Source organism: Anarrhichthys ocellatus, unplaced genomic scaffold (assembly GCF_004355925.1).
Source record: "Anarrhichthys ocellatus isolate YVR2014 unplaced genomic scaffold, GSC_Weel_1.0 scaffold5, whole genome shotgun sequence".
In the NCBI taxonomy this organism is placed as follows: Eukaryota; Metazoa; Chordata; class Actinopteri; order Perciformes; family Anarhichadidae; genus Anarrhichthys; species Anarrhichthys ocellatus.
In genome coordinates, this window is record NW_022280035.1 from 5,770,665 (window position 1) to 5,789,257 (window position 18,593).

The following is an 18,593-nucleotide window of genomic DNA, read 5'->3' on the forward strand; positions in this document are numbered from 1 at the left end:
TGTAGTGTTATTATTAATTACATATGGTTATTGCACTCAAAATGCAATGTTCATTGCACTGAAGCGAGGTGTATTCACCCAGTAGCGCTACTGACTCATGCCAAAAAGGTTGGAATCCTCTGGTTTAATCTTTCAGCTTTAATTTGTATCTCATTGGTATCTGCTAGTATGGCTAAAAGCATGCTATAAACAGAATTGCAGAAGACAGGCCCAGACACACAAAGACAAAATACAACAACAACACGAATGTTCCTAATAATGCTAATTAAAAAAAGTTTATTTGATTTCGGTAACCATTTTTTTAGCTCATGACAGATTCACACGACCCACAAAGTGTCAGAAATAACGATGACACCTGCAACTCTTCATACTTCACTGTAAACTCATGGGATAGACCTACACAACAGTAATATGAACATGAACAATGTCTTTATGTTGTTTAGCCATCCCCCCCAAAAAAACTTTAAACAAATAGCCACATGTTTACATTATGTAAAAGCATTTTGTTTACTGGTTTATGCTTTGTGACATGTAGGAGAATAAGAAATTATAAGACAATGAAAAAAAAAATACATTTCCAAAACTACCAGTAGAAATCATTTACAAAATTCAGTCTTTGATTTTTCTGTTGTGTCTTCGTTACAGAGTTTAACATTAAGTATGTAGTATAGGTACATTTACAGTATATTAAAACGCCATATCTCTGACCTGTGATAGTAACACTGATATAGTTCCTATTTCAAACCATTCATTTTTCTAGTCTAAGCAGAATAATTTCAGCTGAATCGTCACTGAAAAATAGTTTATATTGGCCAAACTGGCCTTTTTACTGCTGCCGCAGGCACACATAACTAACAACATGACATATTGTAGCTTTTATTTGTAAAGCCAAAGAAAATAATTGCTGTTTTGGTCCAGTCACAACAAATTTGAAAAAAGCAGCACCCTCTCGATGTATTGACCGTACAGACATAGTTCGCTCTAAAACTTGTTGCTTTTCATCATCATATTTGGATTATTGCACTTCTTCTGGACGAAGTGAAACAAGATGTAGTTTGTCTGCTCTAAATTTACAGAAGACGGCCTCAACGTTCTACTTGAGTCATTTTGAAATTATGTCAACAACAACACAGTATCTCAGCAACATATCTGTCATCAACAAATTGAATGAATATTGCTTTTAAGTTGTTTGATATGTTCAGTCTTCAGAAAGTATTTTGTATATCCTTAGTACTGCGATATAGTCCTGTCATTATAGTACGCCGCTCTCCATTGTATCTGGTGTTTTTTAAAAGGTGTCTAAACAATAAGTATCCTCCGGTCGTCACCAGCCCCCTCCGTGTGGTGGTATCTTCCATTGGCGCTACGACACCCGTTTCCTGGAGCTGGTTCGGCCCAGGCTGGCAGTGCTGGACCGGCGGGAGAGGACGGGCGTGGCAGTGGTGGGGGACGTCTCGTTGGGACAGCCGTGTTGGAGCAAAATATCAATGCAGCCTTTGCTCCCGGTTTTTCTGGCCATCTTCATGGCTGTCTGGCCTTGGTTATCTTTCGCTTTCACGTCAATTCCGTACTAGGGGGAGAGAGAAAGACAATATTAACTCATTCACGGGCTTATTTATAGAGTAAATATTGATTAAAGGTAGAACAGTGTGTGCAGTGAAATGCAGCTCTTTGCTATCAAAACGTATAAAAACATATATTGAGTATGACATGAGACAAAGCAGGCCAGCATTTTTGTCTGCAAGACCCAAGATAGAAGACTAACTGGGAAAAGCAGGTAACTCTGGAGCCCTGAGAGTCCCATGTTCACTGCACGCAAATTGTTTTTGGGAAATTACAATCCAATATGGACAAAGGTAAGCCTTACCTTACTAGCTAATTGTGTGTCTTGCGTCCAAATCTCATTTTAAGATCTTTATTTGTTTACATTGTCCTCAGATGGTGCATATTGCTAAATTTATAAAGGTGCTAAATTCGATACACAGAGCAGAGGGATTGCCTACCCGCTATCAACATGGCGACGGCTCTCCGCAAAGCGCAACCAACGGAAACAGTGCTGACAGAGATAAGTGTTAAGCGGACGGTGGGTCCTACACTTCCACAACAATGCCGTCGGTCGGAACAGCGCTATCAGCTGTAACCGCTGTATGAGAGCAGTGCAGAGCAGCGTCCGTGAGCTAACCGGTAGGGCACGCTCACATGCACTAAAAGACACGCGTGGTCCATTTTTACCAAGATGTTCCAGTAACTATAGAACCACAGGAACTAAACCAAGAACTAAAAGCCCCTTTTGCAAAATACTGTTCGACCACATCTAGAGATGTGTAGATAAGGGTAAATTAGGTCGACGATTCCCTCAAAAAAGAGGAAGCAATAACACAGAGTCGTGCTGTCCTTTTGTGTATTTGCTGTTGCATGTCTCTCATGATTTTTTATACCTGGAACTAAATTAAATTGTTCCTCTGGTCGAAACAAGTTCCTGAGTTCCTCAAAAGGTTCTTGATCCCTTGGGGAAGCTGCTGCGGTGGAAACACCTTCATTGTCTTCTTTGTGCATTGAACTTAATGGGAACTTGAAGGCGACGGTACATTCACAATGTACAGAGGGCCCAAATGGAAATTTGGAGGCCTTGGCCTTGGAGCACTCAAACCAGTTTATGTCATGGCAAGACCATGTCAACGTGATCTACGTGAAACTTTATTATGACAATGTTGCTCTACTTTGTCATATAAGAGCAGGTAACAATGTACAGAGGGTGAACTATGGGGAATCATAAAAGGACAGAAATATGAACAGAATGGAGAAACCCACCCAGACGAGCAGCTGGGTCATGACTACATCTCCCAGATGACAGGCAGCGTGCAGGGCCGAGCGAGGCGGTGAAGTCTCCCCGGTCAGCTGAGCGTTGATCCGTTCCTTGGTGCTGTGGGCCAGAAGGAGCAGCAGTCTGGGCAGATCCCTCTCAGTCACTGCAGAAAGCAACCACACCGGCATACCGTCGTCTGGAAGCTGGGGCCCTGGGGGCGGCTGAAGAGGCAGCACAAACGCCCGTTGTTCGTACTTTGCACGAATCCACGACTCTCTTTCCTCACTTGGAAAACAGACACACAGGAGATTGAGTCATGCATAGGATGTACTTCAATTTGAAGACTTACAACTGCATTATAGTGTGTTATTACCGACCAAGCTAGTGTCTATAAGTAGATTTACATACTGTACAATAATGAAACTCTGCTGTCTGAAAATGCATTAATCAATCTAAAAACCTGTGTTCCTGTAAATGAATGTGGTGATACCCACCGTGTTGCAGCAGGTGTGGGTTTAGTTCGGCCTTGGGTGAAGCTCTCCCAGATGCTGTTGGCCATGTAGTTTCCGATGGCCGCCAGGACTTGTGTGAGCTCTCCCGGCCAGTCGTCCAGGTCCAGCGAGCGGACGCGGGACAGGTGAGTCCCCAGGTTTCGATGGATCCCCGAGCACTCGATGCAGATCAGCGCACCCAGGTTGAGACTGGCCCAGGTGGGATCTGCAGGACAAAGAGAGGAGGGGGACCAGTTACAGGACGGCCATAACGAACTAACACAGATTATTGAGCAGCTGTGGTGGGATGTGACAAAGTACATTTACTCAAATACTGTACTTACTTACAATTTAGTTTTTATTTCCATTTATACTTCCACTATACACTGCAATCCAGATGCAAATATTGTTCGTTTTACTACGTACATAATAACTTTATAGTTACTTTCCAGATTCAACATTGCAACATTAAAGCTATGAACACATTAATGCATCAATAATTATATTCCAATATAACAAAACATGAATATGAAAAGGAGTACTTTCACTTTTGGTATTTTGATGCTGATACTCAAATATTAAATGCAATGACTTTTACTTGTGTTAAAGTACGTCTTTCCTGTGGTATTGCTACTTTTACTTAAGTAAAAGATCTGAGTGACTTCCTTCACCACTGTTGAGTAGATATAAACAGTGTGAAGTCCACGACACCACCACAGGCTGTCGATGGGTTATGAGAGGCTGAACTCACTTGGTGCTTCACAGTCGACACACAGATGGTTGCCCTTGGCGTTACGGACGGCCTGCAGCGCTACAGCCTCACTCTGGCTGCTCCTCCGAGCCTGCACAGTTACACACAAACACACATATTCAAATCCTTTATTCGTCCACACAATTCGTACAGCAAATAATAAATGGTAACACGTGACAATGCATCATGTGTATTGATTATGGAGACATTGTCACAACTTCCATCTCCCTGCCCTGCTTCCCTCAGCTCCGTGCATTTCCATTCTCCACCCATCCACCAGTCCCAGTCATTGATTATCAATGTTGTCACCAGAACCAGAACCCTTATCTGTGCCGGCCCAATTCCTGTTCCCCTGTGGATTCTCAGTTACTCCTGTCTGGACGAGCCACCCATGACAGTACGCTTTCGTATCTTCTCCTATTTTTTTCTATAAATTATTGAACTATTTCTGTCTGCATCACATTTACCTGCCAAATAGACACAGAAGGGAGCTTCCTCTACGGATAATTTAGAGCTATTTAAAAGTCTCTATAAGATTACATATTCACGACTACATAGTCAACAATCAAAATTACAATTCTGACATAATAACCTCCTTAGTTATATTTGTAGAGTTTGTAGGCCTGGTGAAATTCATTGACCCCATTTGAGTTTATTTTGCTGCCAAAATAGTGCAGTGTTTAACCGCGTCTGTTTCCTGGCCTCACCTCTCAAAAACGAATCTGGTTAATCAAGACTGTGTGAGTATGGTTTTATCAGATATGGTTGACAGTGCTAACAGCAACCCCACAGCTGTCATCAGATTTTGATTCAGATGTCACTAAACCAATATAAGTGCAGAAAAGCAAAGCAAATTTGTACTCATGTTGGATCTTGACGCTCATAGTAAGAACCTGATTGAGAAAATAGGATTTTAGGGCCTTTAAAACTTGTTTTACCTTGTTTCTGCCGCTCTCACAGGACTGCAGGCTGGCCAGGATCTGGCTCTCTATAGCCGAAACCCAGGAGTCCCGGTCCTCCAGGCTCTGAGCCTCAAAGTGCCACGTCTGCCCGGTGAACGACACTATGATAAAGTCGGCATTCTCTTCATCTGCGAGTAAAAGGGAAGCACAACAAACTCAGGTAGGATTTGCACGTGTACAGAGACAGTACTTCAACGTGACATGACGTTATGGGCATTATGAATCCGCAGTCAGTGTGAGAAGTACAAAAAAAAAAGCTAAACACGAAAAAGCTATTTTATGGAAGGTGAAAACAGAACATTTTGGGGTTATTGCAATAAAAACAAGTAAAATGAACAACCTAAGCTTGGGATGTCAGATGCAATGAAGAGGAAAATGAAAAGAATGTAAATCAGAGCACAAGCTGATTCAGCTCCATCACCCTCACTTGTTACCTGTTTTATTAATGTTTCTCAAGCTACCAAAGCTCTTTAATTTCCACATTTTGCGTTTGGCTGCAGAGCGAGAGATAAGCACAGGGGAAAGAAAAAGAAGAGAAACAGAGAAAGACAAGTACAAATGTTAAGAAGAGGCTGCGAAGGAATATTTAGAGAAAGACAAGCATCAATCTGTATCCTCACAGAAGAGACTCGAGAAAAAGAAGAACAGCACAGGAATATATAAATGTAAATATTTAAACAAAATGTTTGATAGTTTTGAGTTGTTTAAAGTAACAATTGCAAGAATCAAATGCTGCTCCTCTTTAAAAAGTTAGTGAAAACTTCATCTCTGTGTTGAGTTACCTTCAGCCTGCCCAACGGCTGCATCTCCTTTCTGATTCATGCTCTTCTTCCTCCTATTCTTCTTCCTGTCGCTCATGGGAGATGATTGGCCGGGATCTTTTCCAGCGAAAGGACCGGCTGCTCCTTCAAGGGCATCTGACATTTGGTGCAAAAAATAGTGGATCATATATTGTGTATGTATGACAGCATTTAATACAGTCTTAGTGGAGCTATGGTGTTTTTCAACTGGTGGCAATGACTGAAAGGTTTTTATTTCTGGCAGTTCGTACCAACACTTTGTGCTTTGGTGGACAATGAGGAGGAGCACCGTTGAAGTCCTCCTCCTTGAGGCGACAGGCCACCAGACCGATCGTCAACCACAGACAGAGTGGCTGGACACAACTGGGGAACTGAGGAAGTGAAACGTTCATACACAGTATGTCAAATTTAAAACAAGAATGAAATCCTGTTTGTTGTTTATCAAGACTTTGATGCAATGTAATGCAACATATGGTACAAATATTCAGATGAATTAGTTTAGTTATAATTCATTACAAGCAAAAGTCTTGTATTACATTTTTTACTGAATAAAAAGTACAGAAGTTTTAGCAACCATTTGTACTTAAAGCAAAAGTGAAAGTACTCATTATGCAGAATATTTCATATTTGTGTTACATTATTGTTTTATCAGATCAGCATTATTAATGCATTGACATGTCAGCAGTACTTCGATGTTGTGGCTGGTAGCGGTTGAACTTCTGTTTCATTTATAACAACACGTCATATTTTATAAGACATTCATGTGAAAAATCTTAAACTGAAGAGTAAAATAAATTAAGTGTAGTAGGAGTACAAAGTATAAAATGGAAAAACTCAAGTGAAATACAAGTACCTACGAATTGTACCAATGGGCTTAAGGCTGAGTGCCACGGACACGTTAAGTTAAATATTTTGAGACGGACCAACACATTGTTGGTTTTGGTCTTTTCGTGGGATTTGTTAAATATAGAATAAACTTATCCTTTAAATAAAAACATCTGCTCTCAGACCCTCAGTGACAAGAAGAAGTACCTGTACTGGTGCTCTCAGCGGCTGTTGGCTCCTTACTCAGCCCGTTGACTCCAGGTGCAGCGCCGGGGGGGACAGGTGAGGGCCCCGCAGGAGCCACGGCCCTCGGAGGTCGTTTCCCAGGAACTTTAACCGTCACACGCAGAAGGTCGATTTCTTTTCCGTGGATGTTCTGCGTGTAGTCCTGGTGATATATCACACGTATTAGACATTTTCATCAGAAATACAGATGAACAAGTATGCAACTTTTAGAAGAAGTAATACTTCCTCTTACAAATGATATCAAATATATAAATGGTAAGTAAAAGTCTCAAAGCAATTCCTGTAGCCCTGCATTGATAACCGTTGAGGTTGAAACGACAGTTAAATCTAAAAAGCTGCAGATATTATCTTCTCCACAGTAAAAACTCTGAATACTGTGTTTTTACTGCTGCATCGATCCGTCTTTTGGTGTTCTCTTACACTGGAGCTGGAGTGATAAGACAGCGGGCCATTGTTGGACAGAGTGACGTATTTCTTCTTCCACTCCTTATTCAGAGAGCTGCCGCTTCTCTTCCAAAGGATGCTCTGTCAAAAACAACAACCGAGGTCAAAGCACTTCCAACAAACGACACTCTGAATCTGCCTAAATTTAGAGTCGAGGCAATTTCTTCAAAGTGTAAAGTGGTCCGACAACAATAGCTGAAAGCACAATATTAATAGTACACCCTTGAGAAAGGTTGATACTGATTTTTTTTTTGTTACTGCTTATGTAAGATGAAATAAATAGTTCGTTCCCACCTTGCTGCTGAAGAGGGAATTGGTACATATTATTGTGCTGCAAGCAAACTGAAGCCGCATTGAAAAGTTGGTTTTATTTTGTGTCGTGTTTTGTGATTTTAACCAAACCTGTTTGATGGGAACGCCCCGTGTGCTGCTCAGGTCTCCTTTAGGATCACCGGACTTCTTATCTGAGTCACGATTCTGAAATATAAATCCAAAAGCAGGGAGGTGTTTAGAAGGTTTCAGCAGAGAGAGGCAGAGGTGGAGCTGAATGGAGTGAAATGATTATGAGAGATGACGGGAGACTAAAAGGTGTGAGACACCCGTCAGTTGGCAACAACTGACCTTGAAGAGGGAGGGCCGTCTGGGGATGCTCTTCAGCGAACGCGAGTTGACGCTGCCTCCCCCCTCTCCCTGTGCAACCCGCAGATCTCTGTGACCGATCACAGGGGTGGAGGGGAGGGAGTAGGCGTAGCCACAACTCGGCCCATTACTGGCCTGAGAGGAGGAGCGAGGGTGGGGGGAGGACAGCAGGTTCCGGAGACAGGGTGGATGTGGATGGAGGTGTGAGGGAAGAGATGGAGAGAGTGAAAATGGCATGAAAGATGAAAACCATGTGAAGTAGATTTACATGAAGAAAAGTGGGTGAAGATATACTGAATTTTCCAGCCGTAGTTCATCGTGAACGAGGGAAAGTGCTACTGATGGAGCTGAGATGGATGTGGAGGGAGTGATGGACGGGCTTTACGACGGTGTTGACAATTAGATTTCAGTTTGATAGATGATTTAAAAATAATTAACTACAGAAAATGTTTTCTTTTCCATAGAATACCTTTTTAAAGACGTAATTGTGTCTCTTTTACTCATCAATACTGAATAGACACAAAAAAAGGTGACTATGAAATGCTCCTGAAGCTTTATGTGGGTGAGCAGAGAAAACAAAATGCTCAGGCAAAGTTTAATTTTGAAGAAAACACCAGCATGGCAACAGCAGAACACTTTGATCTGTGTCCCGTTTTCATCAGGTCTTACATAATATCTGTCTAGACAGGGAAAAGATTGTGTTTACCCAAACAAAAGAACAATAACAAGTTTCACACCTGAATGTGTTAGTATTCATCGCTCTGATATCTGATAGCCTGTCAGGACTTTAGAAATATTTATATGTGCTCAAACCATTTATTTTCTATTTTTTGTTTTTGTTTTTGAAAGGACAGTACGTAGAGTATATAAACAAAGTGATGGAAGAAGTATTTAGATCTTTTACCTGAGTAAAAACATCAATACAACAGTGTAAAAATACTCAATACAAGTAAAAGTCCTGCAGTCAATGTATCAAAGATACTATCAAATATACTTCAAAGTACCAAAAGTAAAAGTACTCATCATACAGAATGGCACATGTCAGAATAATATTATCTCACTGGATCATAATTATTGATGCGTTAATGTGTTCATCACTTTAATGTTGCAGCAGGTAAATGTGTAGCTTATTTTAACTACTTTATATACTTATAATTACATGTAATGATTGATTAGTTGATTTATATTTTGTATTAATAATCTGAATCTGCTAAGTAGCTTTAAAATAAATTGAGTGGAGTAAAAAGTACAATATTTGGCACTAAACTGTGGTGGAGCAGATGCATAATATTGAAATAGATCAATATTAGTCAGATCAAAGCTGTTGGGATGAGGTACCTGGCCAGGGAACGATGCTGATCCAGGTGTGGAGCCTCCAGAGTGACTGGGTGAGTTGGGAAGAGACTTGCAGGCCTGCAGCGCCGCCTGCCTCTTCTGAGCTACAATCTTCTGGGCAGCTGGAAAACACACAGACGTTTAAGCGTTTCACTCATCGGACGTGTGTGTCACAAATACTAGTGTTTCCTCCATGTGTTTTGTGCGTCTTTATGAGCACTGATTAAATGTCAGTCAACTCACCCTCTGAAAACACTCGATCAACGTTGAACCCGTATGTCGCGCATGTCTCGTAAAACAGCGAGTGACGCACATCGATACACAGCTGTCTGGCTCTCTGATCCTCGATCACACGAGGGTTGGTGCTACTGATTTTATCTAAAAAAAAGTGAATAGAAAACTGTAAAATATGATAAAAACAGTACCGCAAAGATCTATGTAATCAAGGTTGCAAAGGGTTGGAGAATTTCCATGAGAAATTAAGCTCAGCTAAAAGTAATGCTCGATATTATGGGATATTTTGTTTATAAGTAGTTAAATGTAAACATGCAATGCATTCTTCAGCACACTCTTCCATCACATGTTAATTTGCCAGCATCCCATTAGATAGGAATTCAGTAGAATAACATTCCCCTGCATGCACAATTTAACATTTCCGCCTTGGTGTAGTTCCAGAATAGATCTACATGGCTGTGATTGGAGCTGACCTTGGGTGCCGACCACTATGACTGGGACGTCCGTGCGGTGTGCACTCAGCTGGCTGTACAGCTGGTAGAGCTCCTGGAAGCTGCCCTCGTTCTCCAGACTGAAAACCAGGATCACTGCGTCGACCCAGCTGCTGAACTGAAGGAGAAAGAGGATGATGAAGTCTGCAGGTATTACGGTTTTGCACACTAACTCTCTCTGTTTCTCACACTCACCTGGGCATCAGGTGGTCCAGCTTCCTCCCGGATCAGTAATAAATGACTCTGTCCGTCCACCAACACTTCCTTTTTATATCTGCCACCTGACGAGGACAATGAAAGACAAGTTATTCAGCAGCATGACATATGATGAAGCCACATCTCTCTGAACAGATCAAATTAAATAGGACACTCAGCAAGCATGGGGATAAAAATGTATTTTATAAGAATTGTTATTTATAAACCAAAACATTATAACCAGCATTGAAGGACCAGTGGCGGAGGATGTATTCAGATCATTTACTTTATTAAAAGTATTATAACCACACTGAACATATTCTGTTTCTAGTAAAAGTCCCGCATGAAAAATATGACTTTAGTAAAAGCATGTACAATCAGGAAAAAGTAGTTAAAGTATTAAAAGTATAAACATGTCCCCTGTGACTCTCAAACCTTTTTTATTGTATCATTAGATTCGTATTACTCATGAATTAATATAAAAGCAGGGTTTTACTGTTGCAATGGGTTGAGATGGAGCTCAACTATTAACTTAGATGGATTCAGTTTGGAATTAGAATGATGGATTTATCTGCTGATTATTTTCTCCACTGATCGATTGATTGTTTGGTTTGTAAAGAAATCAGAAAATGGTGAGTGCCGCCACAGTTACCCAGAACCCAAAGTGACACATTCCAACTAACAATACAAACAGCAAAATTATTAGTAATTAATAAAAAATAATTAAAAAGAAGAGCAGCAAATCTTCACATTTGTGAAGCTGAAACCATGAAATATTTTGCATGAAAAATGAAAAAAGATGACCAAATTTGCTGCCAATTAATTTTCTATCAATTTATTTTCATCGATTGTTTCAGTTCTACATTTTCAATATTTCCCACATGATATTTAATGTTGTGCAGTAGAAGTATAAAGCGGCATGAGAAGAAAATACTCAAGTAAAGTACAAGTACCTAACATTTGTAAACATGTACAGTTCTTCATTTAAAGCACTTAGTTACATCCTGTTAAGGACAGAATACAGACGATATGTTTAATGTTTCTTACCATCAGACTTCTCAAGTGCAACATAACTGCCGGTGATATATTTGTTCACCAACGCTGACTTGCCGCTTTTTAGACTTCCCAGAATGCCCTGAGAGAAGAGAGAAGGAAATACAACACCGTTTATTCAGGGTCAGTGTGCACGCTCGATGACAGAGTTTCAAATATAGCTCTCAGACTGAATTAAAACACATAGTTCCTCTTCTGAATATTTTTTGTTCCTATTAGCCATGTTTATTCAGTGGTGAAAGAAGTATTCAGATCCTTTACTTTAGCAAAAGTAACAATATCACAGGACAAAAAATACTTTTAAAAAACTATGTAGGTAGCAGTCCCGCATTTAAGTAAAAATATAGAAGCACTATCAGCAAAATGTACTTAAATATGGAAAAGTAAATTGACCTATAATACACTTTATTAGGTACACCTGTACAGTCTGGCTACCATAACATCTGTCTTGATGAAGCTCATAATGTTCTGTTTGTGTTGATGTGTTCTTAAATGTGTAAATTCGTTAATATGTTTATTGTTCAGGTCATAGTTAAAGGTGTTGTTGTACTGGACAACATTATATTGAAAGGTGTTTCGAGTGTTTTGTCCTTTGCATTGAACACCTTGATGACTGTGTGAACAAACACTGAACATTACAATAAACATATTATAACATATGATTTAGTTTAGTAGCCATTCTCCAATACAGGTACTTTTATACAAGATATCATTAGATTATTATTGCATGTCAGCATAATTCTAATGGTGTATTTCGTCAATAAAGAGCCAGTTGTAACAACTTTATACTCTAATGGATTGTTTGATTAAATTGATGTTTATACATACGAGTTGATATAAACTTTATCTGCAAAGTAACTATGGCCGTCAAATAAATGTAGTCGAATAACAACTTCAATATTTCACTGTATAAATGCAGTCTAGTGGTAAAATAATAATGTATAAAGTGGCAGAAAATGGTAATACTCATGTAAAGCACAAGTAACTCAAAATTATACTTGAGTAAATGTAATTAGTTACTTTCCACTACTGCATATACGGTAGTCTTAATTCCTCAACCTAAGTGTATGTTTTGAGCGTCTAGAGATAATTAAACAACTAACCCTAACATAAAATTAGAGAAGTTCTGGGTATCTAAGTCTGCACTCTTTATAGACTTCTCTAATACAATGACACAATTATAAATAAATCCTTCTGTTTCTGATGCAGGTGTTAACCGACTGTGAGTGGTTCAGGTACACTTTTTGCCTCACCAGTCTGAGCTCTGGGATGGATCTGCTCAGGGTCCACTCCTGGCTGTTTGCAATATTTACTAGAGGGAGACAGACAGAGACAAACAGACAGAGAGATTCATCATTCTGATCATGTACAGTAAAAAAAGCCACGATAACAGCCTTTCTGTGGGAGAGCAATAAATCACAGCTGCTGCATGACCGACAGCCGTAAGCACACGTGTGGCCTCGCAGCTCGTCTTAATGAATGTAACCTTTCTGTCACGACGGGGGGATCCAACAACATCCATCCACACCACTCTTTATCCACTTTGCCCCCCCCCCCCCCGTGTGCCATAAATGACGGGCAGCTGTGTGGTGAGTTACTGTGGCCTTTAGTGGATCCAGTTCAGCTGTCATTCAACCAAAGACTCACCTGTGGATTTTAAATTTTAACGGCATCCCCCCACTGAGCTAGACCTGCAAATAACGATTACTTTTTTCGATTCTCAGATTAACTGTGACTTTGACTATAAGAAAAAAATGCCCATTACCATTTCAGGTGTCTACAAATGTCTTATTTTGTTCGATCAACAGTCTAAAAAAGATATTCATTTTAAAATTATATCAAACAGGCAAACCACAAATCCTCACATTGGAGAAGCTGGAACTAAAGAATAATTGTCATTTCCACTTGAAAAATGACTGAAAACATTAATTGATTATCAAAATATTATATGGCAGTATTTCATTTTTCGGCCAGCTGAGTAATGGATTAATCGACAAATCGTCTCAGCTCAAAATTGAGACACGTTTTGATAACGTCAATGTTGAAGGTTCTTTGGTGTGGCATGAACCCTCACGTGCACACACACGTGCACACACACATGCACATCAAACAGTATAATAGTCGAGAAGGGTCGGCTTGCACACAGCTGTGCCAACGTCCCTACTGGGGAATAGAAAGGTGGCATGCCCCCAATGTGACGTGACCATCAAAACCAACTGCAGCTTCAGAAGGACGAGAATAAAGAGAACGCCTGAGGAGAGTCTGAAACTGATTCAGAGACAGAAAGAACATTTGACCGTTTATTAGATACATCTAGCTAGAACTAATGTATCCTAATACAACAGTCCTGCATTAAATCCTCCCTTCATGTAGGTTATAATGTTCAGTTTGTGTTGAAACTGTTGATTCAACTGTACAATCATTTTTGGGGGAGCTTGTGGTGCTGTTGAACTGCATTGTGTTATAGATGCTATATTTTGCCTACTCTTGTTTGTATGTCGTGGACAAAATAATAGAAACACATCTGTGTCAGTATAACGCAATACAGTTCAACAGCACAAACTGCAGCTTTCAAAATGATCAATTGAATCAACGCCTCTCTTTAAACAAAAACTGAACACTATGACTGTCATGAAGGGAGGATTTCATGAAGTACTGCAGGACTGTTGTATTTGATTGCATTAGTTCTAACTAGGTGTACTTAATAAACTGGAAACTAAGTGTATCTATAACTTTAAAAAGAAGACTAAGAGTTCCTACATCCATGCCAGCAGCTCTGTGCGGCTGTTCGTTAGCACAGCTGTGCTTTGAGCTAAATGCTAACATCAGCAGGCTAGCATGCTCACAATGATGTTAACATTCTGTTGTTTAGCACGTTCATTGTTCACTTAGATGTTCGCTAATATTTTGTAATCAGCACTAAACACAAAGCACAGTTGAGGCTGATTAGAATGTCGGGAATTTAGCAGGAATTTAATCAAAAACTAAAGTAGTGGAAAGAATGTGGCCTATTACTGTAGATACAAAGTAATTGAGATTCAACATCTTAGATATATAATATTGAATGCCAATCCATCAATTACATGTTAAGATATTTCACTGGATATGTGAAATCTGTGACCTGCTGATGACGATAGAGGAAAAGTCGGGGGATCATGCTGCTGAAGCTAATTCAGTGTAAAAATGATCAGAAAATGCAAAAGGATTAAATCACAGAAAGACTACAGAGGAGACGGGGAGGTTTTGGCAGACTACAGCAGCCGCCATCCTGGGTGTGAATGTGTGATGTGTCCTTCAAAGACAGATGATGATTAAACTCCGGCCTGCTTCTAAATCTATGGACCGTCCAGGCCAGCATCACACAGATGCAGCCGGTGATGATGTGCAAGTCCTGCCACACGAACAGACACACACACACACACAGAGTTTGTCTATCTTTGTCCGAGTCAAAGCTCTCTTTATGGCCTGCTGCTGTTGTCAACAGTGATCCGACTGTGTGATCCTTCTGCTGCTTCGACCCACAGATTTATACAGAAAGCCAATTATCCACACACTCTGCTCCAAACCAACCATGTGTGATCCACTCTGCAAACTCCCACATGTCGCCTGTAGCTCAGTCTAAAACTGCCAATTTTCTGACTTAAATTTTTTGGGGGGGAATTTTGTCACAATCCTCTCAGCCTGTGTGTCAACGCACACCCACACACACACACACACACACACACACACACACCCAACACCTCGTCCTCCTCCTCCTCCTCCACCCTGTTTCATCAGACTCTGCCCCTGTAGCAGCAGCAGAAGCAGCAGTCCTGCCGGTTGCCATGGCAACACTTCCTCCTGCCCTCAGTATGTGTTCAAAAGTGTGTGTGTGTGTGTGTGTGTGTGTGCAGTCGGCAGGGCCAGTCTCACTACTTGCGTGTGTAACAGTGTGAATACACAATGAGTGAATGAATCCATAAAACGCACACACACACGCACACACACACACACACACACACACACACACACACACGCTCTTTCTTTGAGCAAACACGTTTGTGAGAAAGATGCACTGGTGTAAGCTGCAGCCGTCGACACGCAGCCGTCGAGGACACAACGGCAGCAATGGCGATCCTAAATCTTAAAATGCCACATGAGTGCTTTATGACATGATGTTGGAATTTCAATTGAATGCGTGACAGAGACAAAGACGAGAGTGAGAGAAAAAAGAAGCACTATATAGTGGCAGAATGTAGTGGGTGGAATATCAAAAACAGGATTAGCAATGTTCTTGATTGGCTGTGGATGCACCCTTCCCTGTTTGATGTGGATGAACAAATATCGCCTCATGTCTTTCCCTCTATATGGAAATAAAGCCGAGGCAGAAACCCACCGGAGCGGCACAATCCACCCGTGATCATGCCAGCAGCTCCTCTCCCCTTTGGCTTCATTATGAGATTTAAACCCGTGCTGGGAGCGATGCTTAAGTGTGTGTGTGTATGTCTGAGTGCAGAGATTACCCCTCCAGCGGTGTGAAATCTGCGCACGCTCTGAGGGGAATTAGATTAAGACTGTCCAAGATGATTCTATTGTCAGTTCTCAGATCAAAGAACTCCATCTGTCGTTAATTTGGCATCGGGAAAATGTTTCTCGACGCGTGACGGAATTATAGCCTGTAAATGTATTCTGTGTGGGGTTCTTTAAAAAGATCAACCCCACCCAACCCCATTCCAACTCATTTTAAATGGATGCCTGTGCACAGATGAAGCAGCACCATGTCTGATAATTGTTTGGCAAAGGAACTGAAGACAGGAGTGTGTCAGATAAAGGTGTGTAGTCGTGGATGTAGTCGACATGAAGATTTAAAGGGGTGAAAGAAGAGGTGAAAGTGATGTTGTGACATCCTACCTTCCTCTTCACTGGAGTCCCTCTGTATATAGACAGGCGGCGCTGTGGAAGATGACCCCGCTGACCCTGAGCTGCTCTTTGTGAAAATGCCACTAATGAACTTGAGCATCTTCCTGTCTTTAGTGGAGCCTCGGTTGCCCTGCTGCGCCTGCTGGGCCAGCCCCAGGTCTTCAGAGAGGCTGTTCAGGTCACTGTTATCCAGCGTGCGGCTTTTACCTTTGCGTCCTGGTTTGTTGGCCTGGGCAGGTGCAGGTAGGGAGGCCGAACCTGCCTTCAGTCTGTCCTTCCTGGGGAGGTCTCTCATCACTGCAGCCATACCACCTCCAATCTCGAGAGGTATTCCGGCTTGAGCTTCATCCCGCAGGTCCCTCCAGCCGTCGGGCCTGCTCGCCTCGGCCCATGAGGCCCTGCAGGGACCTGGTGAGCGTGTTGGCATGCGGCAGTCCTTCCGGTCCAGGCTCTGTGCTGAGGTAGGGCTGCGCTCTCTACCGTCCCTGGAGTCGCGACCGCGGGTCGCCGCACTGCTGTGAGACTTCAGCAGACTCACAGGACGCTGTCCCACCGGACGGATAGGGAGGCTGGTCCTGGTTGGGGTGCGGATGGGCTCGACCACCTCTGTTGGAGGTGTGGTAGTCAGTAATGGTGACCTGCATTGCTTTGCCTCTGGGGTGGAGGGCGTCTTCTCGACCTGTGTTAAGTCAATCTCTGCAGACTTTGTCTTCTGAACTGTCGCTCTCTCAGCAGGTAAGGGGATTGAGAGGTTGCACGGTGGCTTTTCACTCCCTTTGATCGGGACATCAACAATAGAGAGCAGTTTATCCTTCAAAGGGCTGAGGGGTTTTCTCTCTCCATCTTTAAGTTCATCGGGTAACTTGCTCCCTTTCACAATAGCAGCATCCTCAGCTCTTTGTGGTTGTCCTGCTCCATTCTCACCCCGAGCCGGAGCTTCATCTTCAGCCTCCACTCTAGCCCCGGCCTCTTCTCCTGCCCTTCCTCCAGGCCCGGCCTCCACCTCCTTCCCCTGGGTGCTGTTCTTGGCCTCCCCTCCATTCTCCTCCACAGCCTCTACTTTGACCAGGGTGAGGGAGATGAGGTAGGTGGTGCGTTGCTGCAGGGCGCCGCCTCCGCTCATGTGGTCAGGCTTCAGTGGACACACAGCAGATGAATGAAACCAGACAGAGCGACATGAACGACTGACAGTTTGCCAGCGTGTTGGGATGTGAGAGAATCTGGCAGCACGACTGAGACAAAAAACTTACATGGAGGGAGATTAAGTTTCTCCTTGGAAGATACAGCAGCAGAGCGGCTGTTGGTTTCATCCATCCCCCAAATCCCTATTTCTTTGTTTCGGATATTAATTTTAGTCACGGAATCCTTCTCTAACTCTAATTTTCATTCCTCTGGAATACAGAAAACAAATCCACTCTTCCAGACAACCTTCAACACACTGTCAGTGCAGTCCAAGCAGCTAGTCCAAGCAGCTCTTTTGTTCCTAGAAAACAACCAATTAAAATCTATCCACTGCATATGTATGCAGCTACTGTGGCAAATAAATCTTCATTATGGTGCCTCATTCCTGATGGTAATTATTTACTTGACCTTATTTTTATGTGCAGCACCCCCATCTTATATGTTGCTCAGTCCATCCTCTTCACTCAAAGCAGAAAAAAAAAATCAGGATTCAATTCAGAATAACAACTGCCCCGCATCATACGTCATCAAGAATGTGATCAACAGCAGCTGTAACGTGAAAAGGTAACGTCTTCATCAAATTCATCAGTGTCACCCTAAAGCAGCATGGCACAGTACACCCAGAGCTGTATGCAGTCCAGTCCGGATCATGGGCTCTCACTTCAAGCCACACATGTGTGTTGACAGATGCATCCATTCAGAGAGCGCAGCGGCAAAAAGGCAGGCAGCCTCGCGGAGACGCAGAGGAAGGACATTGATGAGGGCTGAAGGGGATCAGGAGGAGAAGCCAACAGAAGCCCGGGCGGATATCTGGAGATGCATGGCCGAGTCAGGGCGCGTCCGGCCATCACGCCCCTCTCGCTGTCTCCCGGGCAGCCTGTGTCCTCTGAGCGCATTAGGCGGTGAGCAGGACAACACAGAGGAGGCGCTGAGGCGAGTCACTGCCAAAACGGCCCCCCCGATAGAGACACCGTCGCACAGGTTCAACGAGCTCAGTCACACACACACTCACACACCCTCACACATGCACAACTCACACTCTGCGTTTCTCTCTCCTGCTCTCACCAACACACTGATAGGAATCTCCAATGTCCCTCCCTCTACATGCCCCTCCTTATTCCAATAGGCAATCCATACAAAGCAGAAGGATCCTGCTTCTCTTCTTTCCCTTTCCCTCCTTTATTTTCTCCCCCCTCTCTCTCTCTCTCTCTCTCTCTCTCTCTCTCTCTCTCTCTCTCTC

The 18,593-nt window shown here is 42.4% G+C and overlaps 1 protein-coding gene across 5 annotated transcripts in view; it reads right to left on the reverse strand.

The window, feature by feature from the left end:
- Positions 1-249: 249 nt before the first annotated feature.
- Positions 250-18,593, reverse strand: part of agap2 (ArfGAP with GTPase domain, ankyrin repeat and PH domain 2) — a 22,470-nt gene continuing 4,126 nt past the window's right edge. The window contains exons 1-19 of one of the 5 annotated variants that reach the window (XM_031844694.1): positions 16,163-18,561; positions 12,526-12,584; positions 11,267-11,354; positions 10,220-10,305; positions 10,007-10,142; positions 9,543-9,677; positions 9,303-9,421; positions 7,947-8,099; positions 7,728-7,802; positions 7,302-7,406; positions 6,843-7,023; positions 6,062-6,181; positions 5,793-5,927; positions 5,445-5,504; positions 4,987-5,138; positions 4,049-4,139; positions 3,301-3,523; positions 2,812-3,091; positions 250-1,570 (exon numbers count right to left, since the gene is read on the reverse strand). In XM_031844694.1, the coding sequence (XP_031700554.1) occupies positions 1,364-1,570; positions 2,812-3,091; positions 3,301-3,523; positions 4,049-4,139; positions 4,987-5,138; positions 5,445-5,504; positions 5,793-5,927; positions 6,062-6,181; positions 6,843-7,023; positions 7,302-7,406; positions 7,728-7,802; positions 7,947-8,099; positions 9,303-9,421; positions 9,543-9,677; positions 10,007-10,142; positions 10,220-10,305; positions 11,267-11,354; positions 12,526-12,584; positions 16,163-17,294 (3,537 nt within the window). In that variant the 5' untranslated portion in view covers positions 17,295-18,561 and the 3' untranslated portion in view covers positions 250-1,363. Of the gene's footprint in view, positions 1,571-2,811; positions 3,092-3,300; positions 3,524-4,048; positions 4,140-4,986; positions 5,139-5,444; positions 5,505-5,792; positions 5,928-6,061; positions 6,182-6,842; positions 7,024-7,301; positions 7,407-7,727; positions 7,803-7,946; positions 8,100-9,302; positions 9,422-9,542; positions 9,678-10,006; positions 10,143-10,219; positions 10,306-11,266; positions 11,355-12,525; positions 12,585-16,162; positions 18,562-18,593 lie in introns of those variants that run through there. The other 4 variants (XM_031844698.1, XM_031844695.1, XM_031844696.1 and 1 more) reach the window with 4 other exon arrangements.